Source organism: Mustelus asterias, chromosome 2 (genome assembly GCF_964213995.1).
Source record: "Mustelus asterias chromosome 2, sMusAst1.hap1.1, whole genome shotgun sequence".
NCBI lineage: Eukaryota > Metazoa > Chordata > Chondrichthyes > Carcharhiniformes > Triakidae > Mustelus > Mustelus asterias.
Window position 1 is genome coordinate 81,668,734 of NC_135802.1, and position 24,173 is coordinate 81,692,906.

At 43.8% G+C, this 24,173-nt stretch overlaps 1 protein-coding gene across 1 annotated transcript in view; it reads right to left on the reverse strand.

The window, feature by feature from the left end:
* The window catches only part of LOC144509371 (uncharacterized), a 188,196-nt gene that overhangs the window by 137,813 nt on the left and 26,210 nt on the right, over positions 1 to 24,173 (reverse strand). The window contains exons 8-10 of the mRNA XM_078238108.1: positions 21,938 to 21,964; positions 17,821 to 17,865; positions 9,953 to 9,997 (exon numbers count right to left, since the gene is read on the reverse strand). Coding sequence (XP_078094234.1) covers positions 9,953 to 9,997; positions 17,821 to 17,865; positions 21,938 to 21,964 — 117 coding nt within the window. The remainder of the gene's footprint in view (positions 1 to 9,952; positions 9,998 to 17,820; positions 17,866 to 21,937; positions 21,965 to 24,173) is intronic.

The window sequence follows — 24,173 nt, forward strand, 5'->3', positions numbered from 1 at the left end:
TAGTTTTGTGGTGTTGAGATATTTAAAATAAGTTTCATTACCAAAGCAATTTTAAAATATTGAGGAATATTTCAGATTTATTTATTTTATGGGCAGCCCTATTTTACCTGCATCCAATATTTAGGTAACATGGAATGTTTGGGTCTATTTATGCTAATAATAAAGATGAAATGCTTGTATTAAGCATCATCATCCAACTCGGTTCAGTTGCAGTCTTCAGAGAAACTGCACCTAAATCGCTAAGAATACAAACAAGCACTTTAAAGGCTTCTTGCTGAACATGTACTCAGCACTGCTCGCACTCGGCATGCCACTTTTTTTTGCATTCAGGAGGGAAATGATCACTTGAGTCTGAATGTTAATTATTAAGATTTTCTGCAGTCCTTCTGCCATCGCCTCAGGGACGTTTTTCAATAACAAAATAAAGCAAGCATTGCAGTCACCACACTAATCCCAGAACACAAAGTCAGCTACTGAATAAAAATAATGTACATGTAGGTTTTCATTCACTACTATTCAGCTCGAAGACGCCATTCCATTCTGAAAGGATTAATAATAAAGCCAATTTCACATTCCATAAATGCAGATTTGGGATACTGCTCACAAAATTGCACGTTCAGCATATCTTGTAAATTCTATTCCAAGCCAACAATATATCTGATGATAATTATATTCAACATTGTGTTTTGTAATTTTCAAGCCCAAGAGCAACTAAGATTTACTAACACTTCAATCAAGTATCCTCCACAATTTTCATTGTTAGAAACCATATTACATTAAACCCATTCCATTACATTCAATACTCATTCAACTCATGCACACTCATTGCTACATCAATTCATTATTTCAAATGTTATCTGACAAATTCTTCACAAACATTCACAAATTCTTTCCGTCCTTTTTCCTTTTACTTATGTTGCTACTGTGCATTGCCAGACCCTACATAAACATCAATTTTCCTTTCATGGGGTCAGTCAGGTGCAGTGTACCAGAGGTTTGTTGCACCAATGAGAGAAGAAGTGGCCCATTCAGCCTTCCTGGTCCAGGCTATTTACAACAAGGTCAAGGAGCCTTCTGGCACTGATGCCATGGAAGGTTTTGCATTCCTGGAAGGGTTTGCATCAGAATCTTCTGGTCGCAGCTGGAAAGAGAAGATCATCATGGGGGTGCATGGAGGATTGCGGTGTTTGGGGAGGAGATGAATTTGTTACATTCTACTTTTTTGATCTTCAACCCAATACAAATCGGCAGTTTTTTAGGGTGCCTATCTGGTTCTCATGGAAGTGAGGTGGGAAAGCCAGAAACTATTCCTGTGACTGCTATGGCGTCCTAAGCCACTGATCATGCTAGTTGTTGCAAAACATCCCACTCCTGTTAATAGTGAAAACATCAAAACCACTAACAGTAAATTTGGGCTTGACCTGAAGAATGGTGGTTTGTACTTTGATGGCGCTGTTAGGCTGCCAGACTAATGCTGAGAGGAAGGGTCAGAATATAATCTCATGCACTCTGCTACCTCAGATCAGTGCAGATTGGAGATTAGTTCCTTCCTTGTGGAATCTATATTTGCCTGACTCAATTTTTGAAGCAACAATTAATATTCATGCTGATACAGATCTGGTCCCCGAAAAAAGGATGTTGACTGTTGTATCAAACTCAATTCTTCTTTTGTTAAGTATTGCTTTTCTAATCTTCCTCTTTGGAAGGTCATGGTAGAAGGAACTTGTGAATTAACAAACATTTTATTCCTAAAGTATCAAATTACAGAAAAGCCAAGACTCCCACTGAACAATAGATTTTTAACTATCCAAACCATGATAAACGAGTCAAACAGACCTGGGTACATTTATGTAGAACTGATAGGAAGCTAGAATAAATCATGGACTGAAGAGTCACATAAATATTTATTCTGCTGACTTTCTTTCCATCAATAAGATGTACTGCAGCGACTTGCCAAGGCTGCTTCAATAGCACCGCCCAAAACCACAACCTCTATCACCTAGAAGGACAAGGACAGCAGGTGTGTGGGAACACCATCAGCTTCAAGTTCCCCTCCAAGTCATATACCATCCTACTTGGAACTATAATCACTCAAACTCTAATTTGCAACCTTCATCAGATGTAGGAAGTACAGAACGTAGGAATTAGGAGTAGAAGTAGGCAAGTTCAGCCCTTCGAGCTGATATATCACAACTAATGCCTCCGCTATCTCTGCTGCCTTACGGTGCAGGCCATCAGACCTCGGAGATTTATCTGCCTTTAATCCCATTAGTTTATTCAATACTCTCTCCCTAGTGATGGTTATTGCACCAAGTTGCACTGCATTAACTGCAGTTTTTGGAAAATCTTCATTATTCTCCACCGTGAAGACAGAGGCCATCTCTGTGTTCCCCGTTAATACCTCACCAGTATTGTCCTCTAAAGGGCCAACATTTACTTTAGCTATTCTCCTTCTCTTTATATACTTGCAGAAACTTTTGGTATCTGTGTTGATGTTTTCTGCTAGTTTCCTTTCATAGTTCATCTTAGCTCTTTTGATTCTATTTTCAGTAGTTTTTTGCTGAACCTTAAAGTTCTCCCAATCCTCCAGCTTACCACTAAAAGCTAGGACATACCAAACTTTGCAGTTTGGTACGTCCTAGTTTTTGCCTTTATGTTCTCTTTGACTTCCTTGTCTTGCCATGGAACGTTTTTCTTCCTTTTACAATTCCTCTTCCTCTCAGGAATATACTTGAATTGAGAGGTATTCAATATCTCTTGAACATCCGCCATTGTTCCTCAACTGTCCGGCCCTCAATTATTTGTTACCAGTTTACTTAGGCCAACTCTTCCCTCAGGCTTGTGTAATTACCTCTGCCCAATGCTAAAACTCCAGTATGGCACCCTGTCTTCTCTCTTTCAATCTGAATCTGAAATACTAGCATGCTGTGATCACTCTTTCCATAGAACCATAGAACCATAGAAAATTACAGCTCAGAAACAGGCCTTTTGGCCCTTCTTGTCTGTGCCGAACCATTTGTTGCCTAGTCCCACTGACCTGCACTTGGACCATATCCCTCCACACCCCTCTCATCCATGAACCCGTCCAAGTTTATCTTAAATGTTAAAAGTGACCCCGCATTTACCACTTTATCCGGCAGCTCATTCCACACTCCCACCACTCTCTGCGTGAAGAAGCCCCCCCTAATATTCCCTTTAAACTTTTCTCCTTTCACCCTTAACCCATGCCCTCTGGTTTTTTTCTCCCCTAGCCTCAGCGGAAACAGCCTGCTTGCATTCACTCTATCTATACCCATCAAAATCTTATACACCTCTATCAAATCTCCCCTCAATCTTCTACGCTCCAGGGAATAAAGTCCCAACCTATTTAATCTCTCTCTGTAACTCAGCTTCTCAAGTCCCGGCAACATCCTTGTGAACCTTCTCTGCACTCTTTCAACCTTATTTACATCCTTCCTGTAACTAGGTGACCAAAACTGTACACAATACTCCAAATTCGGCCTCACCAATGCCTTATATAACCTTACCATAACACTCCAACTTTTATACTCGATACTCCGATTTATAAAGGCCAATGTACCAAAGGCACTCTTTACGACCCTATCCACCTGTGATGTCACTTTTAGGGAATTCTGTACCTGTATTCCCAGATCCCTCTGTTCAACTGCACTCTTCAGAGTCCTACCATTTACCCTGTACGTTCTTCTTTGCTTTGACCTTCCAAAGTGCAATATCTCACACTTGTCTGCGTTAAATTCCATTTGCCATTTTTGAGTCCATTTTTCTAGTTGGTCCAAATCCCTCTGCAAGCTTTGAAAACCTTCCTCACTGTCCACTACACCTCCAATCTTTGTATCATCAACAAACTTGCTGATCCAATTTACCACATTATCATCCAGATCATTGATATAGATGACAAACAACAATGGACCCAACACCGATCCCTGCGGCACACCACTAGTCACAGGCCTCCACTCAGAGAAGCAATCCTCCACAACCACTCTCTGGCTTCTTCCATTGAGCCAGTGTCTAATCCAATTTACTACCTCCCCATGTATACCTAGCGACTGAACCTTCCTAACTAACCTCCCATGAGGGACCTTGTCAAAGGCCTTGCTGAAATCCAGGTAGACAACATCCACCACCTTCCCTTCATCCACTTTCCTGGTAACCTCCTCGAAAAACTCTAATAGATTGGTCAAACATGACCTACCACGCACAAAGCCATGTTGACTCTCCCTAATAAGTCCCTGTCTATCCAAATATTTGTAGATCCTATCCCTTATCACACCTTCCAATAACTTGCCCACCACCGACGTCAAACTTACTGGCCGATAATTTCCCGGATTTCTTTTGGAACCTTTTTTAAACAACGGAACAACATGAGCCACCCTCCAATCATCCGGCACCTCCCCCGTGGATACTGACATTTTAAATATGTCTGCTAGGGCCCCTGCAAGTTCAACACTAGCTTCCCTCAAGGTCCGTGGGAATACCCTGTCCGGTCCTGGGGATTTATCCACTCTGATTTGCCTCAAGACAGCGAGCACCTCCTCCCCTTTAATCTGTAAAGGTTCCATGACCTCCCTACCAGTTTGCCCTATTTCCGTAGACTCCATGCCCGTTTCCTCAGTAAATACGGATGCAAAAAAACCATGTAGTATCTCCCCCATCTCTTTTGGTTCCATACACAGTCTACCACTCTGGTCTTCAAGAGGACCAATTTTATCCCTCACTATCCTTTTGCTCCTAACATACCTATAGAAGCTCTTCGGATTTTCCTTCACCCTGTCTGCCAAAGCAACCTCATGTCCTCTTTTAGCCCTCCTGATTTCCCTCTTAAGTAGCTTCTTGCACTTTTTATACTCCTCGAACATCTGATCTGTTCCTTGCTGCCTGTACATTTCATACAAGACGATTTCCAAGAGGATCTTTGACAACAAGACTACTATCAACCTTTCTTTGTTACATAATACTTAATCTAAAATTGCCTGCTCCCTGGTTGGTTCCATAACATATTCTCTGAGAAACAATCCCTCATACGCTCTATGAAATCTCCCTCGAGCTACCTTTGCCAATTTGATTAATTCAGTCAATATGCATATTAAAATCACCCATGATTACTAGTACACCTTTTGGTGCGCGATTAAATCACTCAGGAGGCTGGATCGTACCCGGGAAATAAAGGCTTTTATTAGTAACAAGAATGGAGCATACTGCATAAAAATACAATCCCAGACTAAAGGGTCACTAGGCAGTGCAGTGACATTTATACTCCTACAGGTAGGCGGAGCCAACCGGAGTGTACCACAGAACAATACCAACAGGTAGAACACCCCAACCCTAACCCCAACAGTGACAACAGTAACATATGTACAAGTACCCATAGTGCTAACCATCTATGGTTCAGTACCCATAGTGGTAACCATCTATGGTTCACCACATTCACCCCTCCTTTAAAACAAAGGCCGGTGGGGCAAAAAAAAAAGTAAGAACTGTCCATATATTCACAAGTTCAGTCGTATCGGAGGGCCGCACCGTCTCTGCGACCTCCTCAACACTGGCGGTAGCGCCGGTTCTGGTGACCATGATGACCCTCTCTCCAAGGCAGTGTCCAGTGACTCCACCAGTTCCTCACGGACGGGTGGACCACAAGGTGGCGACAATCTCCTGGACTCAGGAACGCCCCGAGGTGGCGACAATCTCCTGGACTCAGGCAAACTCTATGTCCATCATGGACTTGTCGAGTCTGTGAGGCTTGGCCTGGTCCAGGATGATTGACGCCACCGTTGAATCTTGAGTGCAACCGCAGGCAGCTGAGATGGTCGATGATGAGGACCCCTGCTGGTCGTCTGCGGTCGGTGTCGACCAAAATGGCTGCGCCCATGGATCACACGTGGTCGATGGCGTTGAAAGTGGCGGCTCTCGCAGGTCGCACATGTCTTGCGTCATCGTCCTCAGGAATGGCGGTGCTCGTGAATCGCACGTGGTGGAAGATCTCGACGAAGCCGGAGACGAGGAGACAGATCCTGGAGAGTCACACGCCGCACTGCTGGGCTTCGAAGGTGGTTTAGCTTGGCACACTTTAGCATAGTGCCCTTTCTTCCCACACACGGAGCAAAATACTGTTCTGGCCGGACATCGCTGACGAGGGTGCTTTGCCAATCCACAAAGATAGCATCGCGGGCCTCCTGGAGCTGCCGCCGCCGTCAGGTCCGAAGTTGAAAGCACGATCGCGCAGTTCCTAGGAACCGCTGGGTAGAGTTGAGTTGGTGGCTGTACTTGCCATGCTGTTCCCACATGGTCGGTGGGGTAAGTTTCAAGACTTCTAGAGGCCGTTTCCATCGCGTCAGCCAATTCCACCGTCTTAGCTAGGTCTAAGTTACCTTGCTCTAGCAGCCGCAGGCGAATATAGGATGAGCAGATTCCCGCCACGAACGCATCTCGGATCAAATCGTTAGTATACTGGGTTGCCGACACTGGTTTGCAGTTGCAGGCTCTGGCTAGCTGCTGAAGTTCGCGCAGGTACTGTGCCGTCGTTTCGCCGGGCTGCCGCCGTCGAGTGGCTAGTAGGTGTCGAGCATGAATCTTGTTTGGCGGTTTGTTGTACAGTTTCTTAAGTAGTTCGGTGGCCCCTTTGTAGTCTTGGGCATCGCGGATTATTGCATACACCGTGTCGCTTACCCTTGCGTGGAGGACCCGCAGTCTATCGGCGTCATTTTGAATGGCTGTTGAGGCGTCGACATAATCTTGGAAACACTTCAACCAATGGTCGAAAGTGTTCGACGCTCCAGCTGCACGCGGATCTAAGATAAGCCGATCGGGTTTCAACATTAGCTCCATGGTTTTTTATTTCAACCAAAAATTGTTACTAATAAAATTGATGCGCGATTAAATCACTCGGGAGGCTGGATCGTACCCGGGAAATAAAGGCTTTTATTAGTAACAAGAATGGAGCATACTGCATAAAAATACAATCCCAGACTAAAGGGTCACCAGGCAGTGCAGTGACCTTTATACTCCTACAAGTAGGCGGAGCCAACCAGAGTGTACCACAGAACAATACCAACAGGTAGAACACCCCAACCCTAACCCCAACAGTGACAACAGTAACATATGTACAAGTACCCATAGTGCTAACCATCTATGGTTCAGTACCCATAGTGCTAACCATCTATGGTTCAGCACCCATAGTGCTAACCATCTATGGTTCACCACACCCTTCTCACAAGGCCTCATTATTTCTTGGTTTATACTATGCCCCACTTTGGAAGTATTACTCGGGGGCCTGTAAATTTCTTTTACCAAGATGTTTTTTCCTTTGTTTTTTATTTCCACTCAGATTGATTCAACATGTTGGCCCTTAGTCCCAAAGTCATTTCTTAATACAGTCTTGATGTAATCTTTAACCAATAAAGCAATTCCACCTCCTGTCCCATCTTGTCTATCCTTTCGGAATACTGAGTACCTTTGGACATTCAACTCCCAGTCCCATTCCTCCTGTAGCCATGGCCATGATTCTCCCATTGCGACCCGCATCTTTTCTGGCAGGTCGCCGTGGGAGATGCATGTCACCGGCCTTGTACTGGGATTTGCGCATGCGCATCTCCCAGAACAGGTGAACAGCCGCATGTCAGATCACGCTAGAAACCAGCGGGAAGACAGGTAAGTAAATTGAAACTTTTTTAAATGTATTTTAAATATGTTTTAAATGTGATTATTGGGAAATGTGATTATCAGGTCCCAATTGAATCTCCCACCCCGCCAGGAGTACTTCATTCTGACAGGGTTCAGACTAGCTCCCCATGTTTGGGGAACGAGCAGGAGACCCCGCTGGAATGAAGGGGGGGCAATCAGGGCCCCCCAGGGGATCGGGCAGCAGGGAGTGGTGCCCCCTGGGCATGGGCACCCTGGAACTGCCCAAGGTGCAAAGTGGCCATGCCCAGGGGTCACCTTGGCACTGCCCACCGGGCATTGGGCAGTGCCAAGGGAGCAGGGCCTATTGTGGGCGGGGCCAAGGGGTGATCGGTGGGGTTGCAGGAGTCCTGCTGCCACTCTGCAGACAGGATCGGTCTGGGATGGAGGGAGGGCAGCGATTGGGGCGGGCGGGGGGGGGGTGCTGGTCTGCCGGGGGGTCCTGCCTACGGGGGTATCTGACCCCAGGGGGGGTCAGTGGGGTGGGGGGGGAGGGGGTCTGCCGAGTTGAGGAGGGTGGCGGGATCACCACTGCTGGGGGGCGTGGGCTGTGCATCGGGGCACTCCGGGACCTGGGGGGCGAGGTCAGGGCTGGCCCGGGAATTGTTGTGGTAGGCACGATCGGGCCGTGGAGGGGGGTGGCGTTGGAGGGGCAGCGATTGAGCTGGCCAGTCTGACAGATTGGAGCCACTTAGCACGCGCTGAGTTTCAGAGCTGTCGGACTCCGGCGTGAATAGGCCCCGCCCCCTGGGTGTTTAATGATATTCACGACTGGGACCTCTGCAGTGCACAGAGTGGGGAGATTTGGGTGAGAAGCTGAACTGAGAAAACAGTCGGGATCTAGAACAGTTTTCCTGTCAATTCAACGCTTTTGGGAGAATCTTCAGTCAACCCTACCAAATCATAGAAATCATAGAAACCCTACAGTGCAGAAGGAGGCCATTCAGCCCATCGAGTCTGCACCGACCACAATCCCACCCAGGCCCTACCCCCATTTGTCATACCCATTTGTCTCTATTTGTGCCATCAATTCATTGACCTTATTCGGAATACTGCGTGCATTTGGGTGTGTGGTTTTAAACAGGTCCGACTGGTTTGTCTTTCCCTTGCAAGATTTTCTTGTGCACTACATTTTTCACACATTTTGACATCTCTTAGCCATCGCTGATGGTTGTTAGACTGGCCCTACCTGTTCATCCCATTAACCTCTATCTTCTCACATACTAACCTGAAGCTTTGGTTCCCATTAACTATTATACTTTTGGGGCAGCATGGTGGCACGGTGGTTAGTACCGCTGCCTCACAGCGCCAGGGACCTGGGTTCAAATCCCGGCTTTGGGTAACTGTATGTGCAGAGTCTGCACATTCTCCCCATGTCTGCGTGGGTTTTCTTTGGGCGCTCCAGTTTCCTCCCACAGTCCAAAGGACGTGCTGGTTAGGTGGATTGGCCATGCTAAATTCCCCCTCAGTGTACCCAAACAGATGCCGGAGTGTGGCGACTAGGGGATTTCACAGTAACTTCATTGCAGTGTGAATGTAAGCATGCTTGTGACACTAATAAATAAACATATATAAAAACTTATTTCTTGTAGTTTTACCCTTCCCTTTCCCCCCACTTGCTAGTTTAAAATCCTTGTGACCACTCTATGTATCCTTTCTGAAAGCCATGATGTGGAGATGTCAGCGTTGGACTGGGTGGGCACAGTAAGAAGTCTCACAACACCAGGTTAAAGTCCAACAGGTTTATTTGGTAGCACGAGCTTTCAGAGTGCTGCCCCTTCATCAGGTGAGTCAGTTGGACTTTAACCTGGTGTTGTGAGACTTCTTACTGTGCCTTTCTGAAAGAACACTGGTCCCAGCTCGGTTCAGGTGGAGACCGTCCCAATGGTACAGATCCTGTTCCAATACTGATGCCAATGCCCCATGAAATGGAACCCCTTTTTGCCGCACCACTCCTTTAGCCATGTGTTCACTTCCCTAACTTTTCATTCCCTTTTTCCAGGTCTGCAGTAAAGGTCAGTGCTACATCTTACCAACAGGGTACACTATGATATAAACCCTCTGCTATTCTCAATAAGGTGTAGGGGTTAGAATCATAGACTGGTTATTACTTTCAGCAAATTAAATTTTTTACAAATACAAAAGTATATTTTAAAAATAGGTATGATGTTACCATAATGATACTTGATACATTCTAATACAGTTTTATTTATAGTTTGGTTTTCAGGATGAAAATTGAAGGCTGATGTTCACTTACCAATGCTCCTCTTTTCCCATATGGACCTGGTGGCCCTTCAGGACCCTAGAAAAAATATTGATAACACCAGTAAGTTTTTTAACCAAGTGCCAGACGTTCTAACTGAAGATTGCTGGATTCATAATGAAATATTCAATTTAAATATAAGATTATTTTTAATTACTGAAATCTTGGTTGATGATGTCACCCTGCAATACTTGAAGCAAAAGTAAACTTCTTGTAAAGAGATGTAAAAATGAAATAGTTTTTCTAATTTTGTTTCATCCAAGAAATAATTTTATTCTTTTTGAAACAGAAGTAGATTGCATTCACTGAAGTTTGTTAGTTATTTACTATGTTAAACAATTGGCCAGAACTTTCTGGCTGCTCGCACTGGCAGGATCTTCTGGTCCTGCTGATGGTGCACCCCCACCATGGGTTTCCCAGCGGCGTGGGGGGCAGTCAGTGGTAAATCCCATTGACAGTGGTGGAACCAGGAGATTCCGCTGCCAGCGAATGGCGCACTGCCTCCCGCTGCAAGAAACATGCTACGGGAAGGTCAGAAAATTTCCCTCCAGGATATAATTTTTAGCTAGACTCAATAACCTCCAGCTTGGATACTCAATATTCTTTCAGACAGGTTCTGACCCTTCACTTTCCTTCAACTCTAGCTGGTCCAATTCTCTGCTACTACTCCACAAAAAGTTCTGGTTACTCAGCACACATCCTTGCCAATCTACATTGGCTTCCCATTCCCCAACATCTCAGATTTAAAATTGATGAAACCCTCCATGGCCTGGCCTTTCCACAGACATGTAATCCCCTTAAACTTCAAACTCTCCATTTCTGACTCCCTTCTTCCACTTCACAATTGAATTCCCTCATTAAACTTTTTACTCTTTCTCTTTCATTAAAAAGTGCTATAAAAGCCATCTCTTTGATCAAACTTTTAGTCACCCTTTCTTAATTCTTTTTTCAGTAATTATTTTCCTTCACATCTATCTAGGATGTCCATGTATGTTAAAGGCACTCCCCCACTTTCAGGTGTCATGCCCTATGAGGGCATTGAAAACGATGGGCTTCCTTTGGATTGATCCATGATTATGCTTGGCAAAATACTGCAGTGGTTTGCCATTGCCTTCTGCAGCACGGCTGACCAAGAAATTCTCCCATTCTTTACCAGTTGCCATCAGCCATATTGGAAGGATTTACAGGCTGATAATCAGACTGTTGGGCCACATTATGAACACCCCTTCCATGGCTATCAGGTCCTGAAGTGGAACTTCAACCCAGAGCTTCTGGCCCAGAGTTAGGGATATTACCACAGAGCCACCAGACATCGCTCATTAACGGCACTATGTCGGTGTAAACATTTGCTAAAACATCACTGGGGTTCAACAATTACAAATGTGCGGTTTTAGAAGTGTTTCTCACATATCGTTGCAGCAATGAAATGTTCCTATTTATTCATTCCTTCAGCAATGATCTATTTAATCTACATCAGTTAAAATAATTCCCTCATTATAATATTGCACCAACCTCTGCTTCCTTTTAAAAGCTATCAGCACTCAATTTAAGTTCAACTGGAAATAGTTCCATGTGACGCTATTCTTGCAGAATAACATAACTAAAGTTGAATTGATGGGGGTCTCTGACTTATTTTTCTTTTCTTTTACAACTACACACCCACAAACTTCCCAGTTATTCAAACCATTTGCTGCAGTGATATTGAGAAAGGCAGTCTGAAACATTGTGAACATTCAGCACCAGAGGGCACTTTTTCCCTTCTTCAGGAAGAGAAAAGTGGGAAGCGTGACATCATGGTAGCCAGCTTATGTTCTGTGATTGAACTGTAAATCTGATCTCAATAACTCCTTCAACTGAATTAGGAGACATGAACAATTACAACTCTGTGTTGTTTATGAGCCAAGTTTAAAGTTTATTTATTAGTGTCACAAGTAGGCTTACATTAACACTGCAATGAAGTTACTGTGAAAGTCACCACACTCTGGCGCCTGTTCGGGTACACTGAGGGAGAATTTAGCATGGTCAATGCACCTAACCAGCACGTCTTTCAGACTGTGGGAGGAAACCGGAGCACCCGGAGGAAACCCACACAGACACGTGAAGAATGTGCAAACTCCGCACAGTCACCCAAGGCTGGAATTGAGCCTGGGTCCCTGGCACTGTGAGGCAGCAGTGCTAACCACTGTGCCACTGTGCTGTTTGCCAAAAAAGTCTTAGCAACGTTTATTGTATATTTATAAATAACACCCTCCATCTAGAGTGCCTTTAACATAGTAAAACATTCCAAATCACTTCAGAGCAGCATAATCCACAAACATTTGCACTCAGCCACATAAAACCACATAAAGCAATAGCTGGACTGGGGACTATAAGTTTGGTCAAAAAGGCAATTTCAGGGAGCATCTTAAAGGGAGAAAGAAAGGAGACTGGAATGAATTCAGAAGGAAATTCTAGAGCTTGGCGTCTAAGTGGCTGAAGGCATGGCTGTCAATCGTAGGGCAAAGAAACTAAAAGATACACAGAATGTCAGAGTTGGAGGAACGCATACTTCTCAGAGTGTTGTAGGTTTGAAGGAGGGTACAGGTAAGGAAGGATTTGAACATAAAAATTGTGAATTTTAAAATTGAAGCTTTGATGGACTGGCAGCTATTGTAGGTCAATGAGCACATGGGTATGGGTGAACAGAAATCATTTAAAATCCAGGCAGTGGAGCTTTGGATTATGGGAGGCCAATCAGCAGAACACTGAAATAGTCAAGACTGGTGATAATAAAAGTATGAATATGAGGGATTCAGCAGCAACATTGAGACTAGGGAGGGATATACAATGCTACAAAGGGGGAAGCAACCAATTTTGGATAGAGAGAATATGAAGTTGGAAGCTCAGCTTAGGATCAAATAAGATGCCAAAATTGCAAACAGTCTGGTTTATCCTGGGACAGTGGCCAGGGAGGGGGTGGAGTTGGCAACTAGGGAACACAGGATGAAATTTTACCAGTCATTTGTTGATGAGCTGGGAGGCAAAATGGCACTGGAAAGCATTGGGGTATGCAGCCATTCTGTGCTCCATGGGGAGACCAAACAGTAAAAGCTGGTAGCCTCCCTGTGGGCTCCAGGAGTAGTGCAATGGCTGCCCCGTGGCAACAACGCCCCCTCTGCACTGCAGCCACCTACCTCGATTACCAGCTCCCATCTAGCCCTGCCATCCCCAGATCAGACTTAACCCTCTTTGATGGTGCCATTGAGGTGCCCACTCCATGCAGTTAATGGTAGCCCTGTTAAGGCTGCTGAGATGGTCGAAGCAAGATCACTTCCTACTTTTGGGCATGGTGGCGGGAGCGCTGCCATCCCTGTGAAGTTGAGCCCACAGTTTGTGTTGGGAGCCAAAAATAATGGGCGGGATTTTACAGCCTCGCTCGTCCCGAAACTGGAGGTCAATGGACCTTCCGACCCTCGCCCACTCCAATTCACGTGGCGGGCAATGCCGTAAAATTCTGGTCATTGTCTTTGGTCTTTCTATTGTTAAATTGGAGGAAATCTTGGCTCATCCAGGACTGGATGGTGGACAGGCAGTCTGACAACATGAAGGCAGTAGAATAATTGAGACAGCTGGTGTTGAGCTGTAGCAGTGTGTTGCCATTCTACATGCAAGACCTGAAATTCTGTCTTTCGATATTGTTGCCAAGGAGTAACATGTAAATGATAAACATGGGTGAGCCAAGTATAGGTGTTTGAGAGGCTCCAAAGATAATGGTGCGAGTCAGTAAGAGAAATCATTGCAGGAGATTCTCTGACTATAACTGGGTAGGTAAGAGAGAAAGCAGGTGAGGGAAGTTCCATTCAGCTGGATAATGGAGCAGAAGTACTGAAAGACTGTTGTCTGGTCAACTGTTCCAAAAATACATACAGTTTTGAGAAGGATTTCACCACAATCAGTCATGAAGAATGTAATTTGTGTCTTTAATTAGGGCTGTTACAATTCTGCAACCTGATTGGAGAGATTCAAATTTGGAGTTGTGAAAACATGGCAGTAAAATTGGGAGCAGACAACGCAGACTTTGGGGAGGAATGGAAGGTTGCAGATGGGGTACTGGTCTGCAAGATTACAGGGGTCAAGGGTGTATTTATTGGCTAAAAAAAGGAAGTTGGGTGATCAGCAGCTTTTTGGAACAGATTCAAAAGATCAGTAGATCAACAGTGTCTTGGCAGGAGTTTGAGAGAATTTTAGGAAATCTATAACTGTGATCTTTAAAATCGAAAATAATTGCATTCTTTGAGACAACGGCTGAATTCTCCAGTGGATCCGGCAGGCGGGATTCTCTGGTGCCGGCGGCGGCGCACCCCTTGCCACAGACTTCCCGGCAGCATGGGGTGGCTTCAATGGGAATTCCCATTGACAGCATCGGGACAAGAAGATCCCACCACTAGTGAACAGCACGCCACCTCCCTGCTGCCAAGAAAAAACTGCGGGGAGGCCAGAGAATCTCACCCATTATTTTTTCAAATATAGTGATATAGTGAAAGGAAAAAAATTAACTTTCATTTGTCCAGTGCCTTTCATAATGGAGACATTCTAATGTGTTTTACAGCTATTTATGTGTTTGTTAAGAAGTTATATCAAAAATGTATCAACCAATTTGGGCACAACAGGATCTCACAAACAACATTGACATAATGACCAGATAATCAGTTGTTTTACAGTGACGTTGATCAGGAACCAAGGAGAATTTCCCCGCTCCTTCAAGATTTCATGGAATTGCATTCAGAGAATGCATGTTAGCTCTGATGCACATAGAACATTTTTCTATTTTGAGTACTCAGGGTCACAGCTCAGCTATAACATTCTGTAGGTGCAGAGTAGCTATTCTAACCAACAATCCACCTCCATCACAACTTCAGAATAATAATCCCTACATTTTTCCAATTTTCACACAAACCATCCTTTGGCCGCTCTGAGACAGATTGTCAATATTACGTTACTTAATGCCAAATTACATGAGACTTTAGATTGGAGCTTGCATCCACTAGAACTGGTTTATCACTGCATCACTTCAGTTCTTATAGAATCCTTAAAGCCAGGAGATAAAAGGGGCTTAAGACCATTTGTCTTGGTAAGATCTGAACACAGATGCTTGAACTAAAAGGTCAGTGTTAAACCCATTGTTACACCCAGATTCCAAATGTTCTGAAAATATTGGCACACACAGGCTAACTCTCACTGGGTGGAAATTCCAACTTTGGCAGGGGTTTAAAATAGCAGTAATGAATCAATAGCCTTCTATACACCCTACCCAATTTTCTTCTCCATTGATTTAAAAGTTAGGCTGAGCTTCTCTTCCCATTATTTTATGTCCCCCACTAAAACTGGAAATTCTACCCATTATTTTCACACAGCCATCCGCTCATAGGAGGTGCTGATCAAAAGGAACTTCCTTATTGTGAGCTAGGAGCATATTGCCTGGCCAAAGGGAGAAAACAATTAACTTCAAGAAAAAAAGAAAAATGAAGTAAATTTTGTAGACAGTCTTTTTAGGGCAAAAATTGCTGCATTATAGAAATGATGACACAGGAGAGTAATCCTTCTGTAAAGATAGCAGCAAAGAGCTTAAACAGGGACTTAGGAGGGCAAAAAGGGCCGTGAAATATCTTTGGCAGGCTGGATTAAGGAGAATCCCAAGGCTTTTTATGCATATATAAGGAGGAAGAGGGTAGTTATAAGAAAAGGGTAGGTCCACTCAAGGACAGTGGAGGGAATTTGTGCCAGATGAGGTGGGTGAGTACTTTGCATCAGTATTCGCAAAGGAGAAGGATGTGGTGGATGGGGAGTATAGAAAGGAGGATTGACATTCTAGGCCATGTTGAGATAAAAAGGGAGGAGGTATTGGAGGTTTTGAGAAACACTAAGGTGGACAATTTCCCAGGGCCAGATAGGGTATATCCCAGAATACTGAGAGAGGCGAGGGAAGAAATTGCTGTGGCCTTGGCCAAAATCTTTGTTTCCTCTTGAGCCACAGACAAGGTACCAGAGGATTGGAGAGTAGCTAACATTGTTCCTCTGTTTAAGAAGGGCAGAAGAGACAATCTGGGAAATTACAGGCCGGTGAGCCTTACATCAGTGGTGAGGAAATTATTGGAGAAGATTCTTAGGGGCAGGATATACACACATCTGGAAGAGAATAGGCTTATTAGCGATAGGCAACATGGTTTTATGAAGGGGAGGTCATGTGTCACAAACTCGAATAAGTTCTTTGAGGAAGTGACAAGAAAATTTGACCAGGGCAGGGCAGTTGCATACATGGACGTTAGTAAAGCCTTCGATAAGGTTCCTTGGCAGGCTGATACAGAAAGTGAAGTCATATAAGATCCAAGGTGAGCTAATAAGATGGATACAAAACTGGCTTGGGCATAGAAATGGGCACAGGAGAGTAATCCTTCTGTAAAAATAGCAGCAAAGAGCTTAAACAGGGACTTAGGAGGGCAAAAAGGGGCCGTGAAATGTCCTTGGCAGGCAGGATTAATCTATGCTTGGGCATAGAATTCTCACCTGAAGAAGGAGCTTAAGGCTCCGAAAGCTTGTGGCTTTTGCTACCAAATAAACGTGTTGGACTTTAACCTGGTGTTGTTAAACTTCTTACTGTGCTTACCCCAGTCCAACGCCGGTATCTCCACATCATTTGGGCATAGAAAGCAGACAGTAGCAGTGGAAGGGTACTTTACTGACTGGAAGTCTATGACAAGTGGTATCCCACAAGGATCAGTGCTGGAGCCTCTGTTGTTTGTAATATATATAAATGATTTGGAGGAAAATGTAGGTGGTCTGATTAGTAAATTTGCTGATGATACAAACATTGGTGGAGTAGTGGATAATGAGGAGGATTGTCAGAGTATATAGCAGGATATAAATCAGCTCGAGTCCGGTGCCAGAAGATGGCAGATGGAATTTAACCCGGACAAATGTGAGATGATACGATTTGGAAGGTGTACTGCTGAAGGAAAGTATACAGTAAATGGTAGAGTCGTTAGAAATATTAGCATACAGAGGGATCTAGGCGTGCAAATCCACAGTTCCCTAAAGGTGGCAACTCAGGTGGACAAGGTGGTCAAGAAGGCATATGGCATGCTGGCCTTCATCGACTGGGGCGTTGAGTATAGGAATTGGAAAATCATGTTGCAGCTGTATAAGACTTTGGTTAGGCTGCGTTTGGAGTATTGTGTACAATTCTGGTCACCATACTACCAGAAGGATGTTGATGTATTGGAAAGAGTACAGAAGAGATTGATCAGGATGTTGCCTGGTTTGGAGGATAAGGACTATGAAGAAAGGTTGAACAAACTTGGATTATTTTCACTGGAGTGTCGGAGGATGAGGGGGGACCTGATAGAGGTTTACAAGATTATGATAGGCTTGGATAGAGTGGATAGGAGTTAGAGTCTTTTTCCCAGGGTTGAAGGGTCAATTACTTGGGGGCATAGGTTGAAAGTGAGAGGAGGAAAGTTTAAAAGAGATGTAATGAGATTGGTGAAAGCCTGGAACGCGCTGCCAGAGGAAGTGGTGGAAGCAGATTCTATAACCATGTTTAAGAGGCATCTGGATAGCTACATGAAAAGGTAGGGAATAGAGGGATATGGACCATGTAGAGGCAAGAAAATATTAGATTAGAGAGGCATCTGTGTCGGCACAGACTTGGTGAGCTGACGGGCTTGTTCCTGTCCTGTACTGTTCCTTGTTCCTGCTGTTGCTAACTTTTGAACTGAAGATTTGTTTTTAACCTTAATCATATTTTCCTGTCCTTTCTAAATATGAATACACAAAATGGATTTTTTTTTTTAACTAAACACCAGGTTTGTGGAAAGTATACATACCCTTTCGCCTTTTATTCCTGGGATCCCACATTCACCTTTTATGCCCTGCAATAGTGATAATAATAAAAATATCAGACAGGGTGTAATTTTGACAAATCTTGTATTAGTCAACCAGCACTGAAGAAAAATATGAGTCCCCCTGACACACTACAGATAAAAATCAATTGATTCTAGTTCTGTAAAATATGAACATATCATTAAGCACATAAATATTTAGTTGCTTGAATAATTAGGTCAATCGTTTGTTTCAATGTTTTTACAATATTTTTAAAAGTTGCTAATGAAGAAGCTTTAGTTTTAATAAATATTCTACAAACTAGAAATGTGTATAGAAATACATTAAAGTTGCAACACTGAAACAGGCCATTTGGTCTATCGAGTCCATATCGGCAATTTGTTTCCATGCAAGCAATTATTTTTATAAATAAGCCCATATTCCATGGTTCCCATTTCTTTATATATCTAGCCAATGTAATCCTAAATGTTGATATAGGCCAGAATTCAACATCCCCATCTCCCCATGGAAGTGTGTAAAATTGTGGGATGGTGGGGGACTGCCGTGCTTGTTGCCGATATGCCTCCACTGATATTTTGCCAATGACAGGATAGGTGTTAGTCTGTCCACGTACCCTAGGGCCAAATGAGGACCTTAAATAGCGACTTAAATGTAGAGGCTTCCAAGTAAACCCTAGAAACCTGACTGCACATGCAGTGGTGAGCAGGATCCCTCTTGTTCAAACACCCTGTGCCCAGTGAAAAGGGCTACTCAGCTTGTCCCTCCCTCCCCATCTCCTGATTGCCAACTTTCAGTCCCATTGTCATAATCTTACTGGCCCCAGCAAAGTCGCCTTACTTACATGGTTATCTGGCCTCCGTCACTATTCCTTGTTGGAGACCGACTGCAATCTCAGCAGTTGTCACTGCTCCCACTGGAGAACTGCCGGTCATTTTGTTGGTCGCAACTCTTGGAGTTACCTATATGCAGGCAGAAGCCACTAATTGCCTGACACACTGTAAAGCTCTGTTATGGATTCCCAGGCAGGTGGAGACAGGTTTGTTCCTGGCTGGACATTAACTGGCGGGTGGGCTGTCCAGCAGGTGACTATCTTTTGTGTAAACAAGTTGTTTGCTCTCTGCTTAAAACAACTTACATTTAATCTTGTAATCTCTATGGTCTATTCTTCTAGACTCCTCTCACCACAATAACCAGTCTACTTCTACAACCCTTGTCCCATCCTTTAATATTGTTAAGCATTTCTAGCATTTTGCACTTTGAAGTTAAAATTTTAAAAAGCCCTGTAACTGGTTGGGAACCTGACGGCTACAGGAGGAATTATGAGAAGAATTGAACATAGAAGTAAGGATAAAAACAAAATGCTGTGGATGCTAGAAATCATATTGGGTTAAACTTTTTGCTTGTTCACACCAGTAGGACCTTCCAGTCCTGCCGACAGCGTGCCCGGCTGTGGTTTTCATAACGGTAAGGGGTGTATTCAATGGGAAACCCTGCTGACAATGGTGGGACCAGAAGATCCCACCACCAGCCAATGGCAGGCCGCCACCTCCTGCACCACAAAACACCTGACCCCCCCCAAGTCGCTAGCAAAGCCGTCCCACCATCTGCCTTCACTGCTACCATCGCGCTCCCCCCGACCAAGTGAGTGAAACCCTGCTATGGAGTTGCCAAAGGTACCCCTTCCCTATTCATGCCCCTCTTCATGACCTTCATACCACCTTTCAGGTCCACCTTTTCCTCCCTTTAGCCTCCAGCCCTTGGCAGTGCAAACCTGGCAGTTTTTCACAGCCAGGGCACTTACCAGCCATGTCTCTGACTACCTGGGGGGTTCAATGCCCTCTGAGCCCCCAGCATATAAATTCAATTTATAAGACCTAAGACCATAAGACCATAAGACATAGGAGCAGAATTAGGCCACTCAGCCCATCGAGTCTGCTCTGCCATGCAATCATGGCTGATATGTTTCTCATCCCCGTTCTCCTGCTTTTCCCCGTAACCCCTGATCCCCTTATTAATCAAGAACCTATCTACCTCCGTCTTAAAGACACTCAATGACCTGGCCTCCACAGCCTTCTGCGGCAAAGAGTTCTACAGATTCACCACTCTCTGGCTGAAGAAATTTCTCCTCATCTCTGTTTTAAAGGATCGTCCCTTTAGCCTGAGGTTGTGCCCTCTGGTTCTAGTTTCTCCTACTAGTGGAAACATCCTCTCCACGTCCACTCTATCCAGGCCTCGCAGTATCTTGTAAGTTTCAATAAGATCCCCCTTCATCCTTCCAAATTCCAACGAGTACAGACCCAGAGTCCTCAACCGTTCCTTATACGACAAGCTCTTCATTCCAGGGATCATTCTTGTGAACCTCCTCTGGACTCTTTCCATGGCCAGCGCATCCTTCCTCAGATACAGATCCCAAAACTGCTCACAATACTCCAAATGGGGTCTGACCAGAGCCTTATACAACCTCAGAAGTACATCTCTGCTCTTGTATTCTAGCCCTCTCGACATGAATGCTAACATTGCATTTGCCTTCCTAACTGCCGACTGAACCTGCACATTAATCTTAAGAAAATCTTAAACAAGGACTCCCAAGTCCCTTTGTGTTTCTGATTTCCTAAGCATTTCCCCATTTAGAAAATAGTCTATGCCTCAATTCCTTTTTCCAAAGTGCATAACTCACTTTTCCACACTGTATTCCATCTGCCACTTCTTTGCCCACTCTCCTAACCTGTTCAAGTCCATCTGCAGCCCCCCTGCTTCCTCAATACTACCTGTCTCTCTACGTATCTCTGTATCATATGCAAACTTAGCAACAGTGCCTTCAGTTCCTTCTTCCAAATCGTTAATGTATATTGTGAAAAGTTGTAGTCCCAGCACTGACCTCTGAGGCACACCACTAGTCACCGGCTGCCATCCTGAAAAAGACCCCTTTATCCCCACTCTCTGCCTTCTGCCAGTCAGCTAATCCTCTATCCATTCCAGGATCTTACCCTTAACACCATGGGCTCTTAACTTACTTAAGTCTCCTATGCGGCACCTTGTCAATGGCCTTCTGGAAATCTAAATAAATCATGTCCACTGGATTCTCCTTTATCTAACTTCCTTGTTACCTCCTCAAAGAACTCTAACAGATTTATCAGACATGACCTCCCCTTGACGAAGCCGTGCTGACTCAGTCCTATTTTATTCGGCACTTCCAAGTACTCCGCGATCTCATCTTTAATAATGGACTCTAAAATCTTGCAAATGACCGAAGTCAGGCTAACCGGCCTATAATTTCTCATCTGCTGCCTCCCTCCCTCCTTAAACAGTGGTGTTACATTAGCTACTTTCCCGTCCTCTGGGACCCTTCTTGCCTCCAGTGATTCCTGAAAGATCACCACCAATGCCTCCACAATTTCCTCAATAATCTCTTTTAAAACCCTGAGGTGTAGTCCATCCGGTCCAGGTGATTTATCCACCTTCAGACCTTTCAGTTTCCCCAGAACCTTCTCCTTAGTGATGGTCACTACACTCACCTATGCCCCCCGATTCTCCTGGAGTTCTGGCATCCCGCTGGTGTCTTCCACCATGAAGACTGATGTAAAGTAACTATTCAGTTCCTCTGCCATTTCATTGTTTATAGATTCAGTTAATTAATAGAAATTTGAAAGGTTTGGCTGAGCTCTCCTAAGTATTAATTTCAAAGAAGTTTAAACTTTTAACTGGGAACTAATCCCTACTCTGATTTAAGAAGCAAAATTAAAGGAGGGTCTCACCCATAAACAGACCAGATTTTGTTGAATTTGGTTGCTTCGTAAGAAGCCCTTTTGAGAAAGGTCTCTTTTGTAACCAGCATTGATACTCATTTTGCTAATAAACCCACATAAATATGGAATCCGGAAGCAGTATTGTCAAGAAACAATGGATTATTCTTCCCCCATAGATGAACCAGCGAATGAACTGTCTGAGGGTAGTAACTGAGAGAACAGGAAGTTTCAGCCAATATCTGTGCTGAGATCAGTTGCTGGAAGTAGTTCAGAATTGTCTGAACTTTTGTTTGACACATATATATTGACAAGCAACCGTAAAAATATCCATTTAATCAACAGTAATATTCTTTACCTTGTGTCCTTTGAATCCAGCTGTACCCTATTGGAAATATAAGAAGATAAAATGATTTATGCCTCAAAGTTAAAGTTTTTCTTGTAAGAACTAATATGTACTAAGTATAAATCTGTGGGCTGTGGTTAATACACTACATTGCTAATTCTCACATTTCAGTTGTGGAGAATAGGAGGGAACAGGGATTTAAGGAAATCCTTAACTGCTCATAATATAGAAGCCCTGCCAAATTTACAGGCAGAACCGTAAATTATTTTCCTCTGATTTTTGGCAGGCAGCCAGACTGAGAAGCTGATGTCAAGTGGGCAATGCTGGTTGGATATAGTCAGGGAATGGAGAGGAGGAAGGAGGAAGGGAGGAGAAATTGTGGAAGATAGGTTGTGTGGTGAAAGTGGATAAGACATCATGGGTCAGAGGTCTGGGAGCTAGGTCAGAGGGTTGGGGGGGGGGGTGGGAATTGTCAGGTTCTGTTGAGGGGCATTGGAGGGGAAGAGGGAAAGAAAGGGCTGATTACAGCATTATTCAGTAATAATGAATCACAAAGGAGAATACTTTGAGGAGTCTAGGTGAAACATTTTTTACCCCATCCCACCCCTCATCTTCTGTACATTCTGAGAGCTGTAAAGTCTCCCCAGAGGTTATTGTCTTGTGTTCTGACCAGTAAAAATGTGCCATAGATGATGATTGTGTAAGTCAACCTCCAAAAATGGGGTTCCACTTACATGCCATCAGATTTTGTTCAATTTGCTTGCTTTATAAGAATCCTTTTGAGAAAAGTTTGTTTTGTAACTAGCACTGATACTCATTTTGCTAATAAACCCACTTAAGTATGGAATCCAGAAGCAGTATTATCCCCCATGAAAATAAAATGTGAACTATCTATACGTGTGAGTAGTCACCATTTTGAAACATGAAAACAAAATGTAACAGTGGTAATGTGCATTAAATTAATGTGGTACAATTTATTGAATAAATTAATTCTACAAAGATACCTTTAACCATAATCAAAGCAATTTAAAGCCAGGCTAACTCATTGGTTTCGTCACTCAATACAAGGAGTTCATCAAATTCATACTGAGTCACTTGGCAATAGCATTATCGTCAGGATCCCACTCTGGATCAAATATGGCATTTTTGGTTTCATAATCAATCCTCCACAACAAATCATCTCTCCATCTGTTAAGTTGGATATTCTGCATTTTTGAATGATCTGATGACAGGCTGTACACTAATAACCTCCTACAATCTGATGACAAAACCACACAAAACGTGATGTGGGGCAGTGCATATTTCCACGCTGCATTTTTCTTCATCAACCATCCACCTGTTCCATTCAGTGTGAACACTTTGAATACTCTGTTGAGGCACACTTCCAAAGGTGAAACTACGGACTTTAGACCCCCTGGTATAACTGCAATTTGGGTATTGTTTCTTCGCAGGTGCCTCTTGCTCTCATCAGTTATTGGGGATCCGAATACCTCCCACACTAATAAGCTGTGTTCTGTGCATTTTTCACTGAGTTTCTATCCCTCAAATTATCAATCCACAGCTTCACTCCATCCTCATCTATCCGTTGTCATGGAAATTTACAAAAACTCCTGCAGGGAACTTGATTATCAACGTGGTTTTATCTTTTGGAAGTTACCACAGGCATTAATTTTGTTCTATCAGTCATACAGGTTTAGTAGCACTGTAAATCTTGCCTTCTTAGTCCATTTGGTTTTCATTAAAACTGTCTTGAACCTTTCCACTCCACGATTTGGTTGCTGGGCAGATTGAAATTCATGGGTGTTTCACCCATGTTGCCGAAGTGACCTACTGGGTACACATGTTTTTGCCAAAGTTTGATGATGAATCAATGGAAACTGGTAATATTGGTGCTGAGATCTTTTGGTCGTCTCTGAGTGATCTTGGTTTTCTGCCACAACACTAAACATTTACATTCCATAAAATGGCTACACTAACTAGCTATTGGTGTGAAATCTTTTTGGACTCAGAGTTTGATTTGGCCTACTTAAGTGCATTATATGCATTGCATTCTGGTGATGATGTAACCAAGGACCAATTCTCTTACATGCTTCTCAAGATCAGGCAATAAGTCGCTGTTCCCTGTTCTCATTGTCTTGGGCAACTTCTGGCAGATTCCTTTTTTTTCCATTCTTGCACCAGTTTTTCACTAACATGGAATTCACTTGCTGCAGCAGTTATTTCAGGAGTTGGCAAATGTAACGACTTT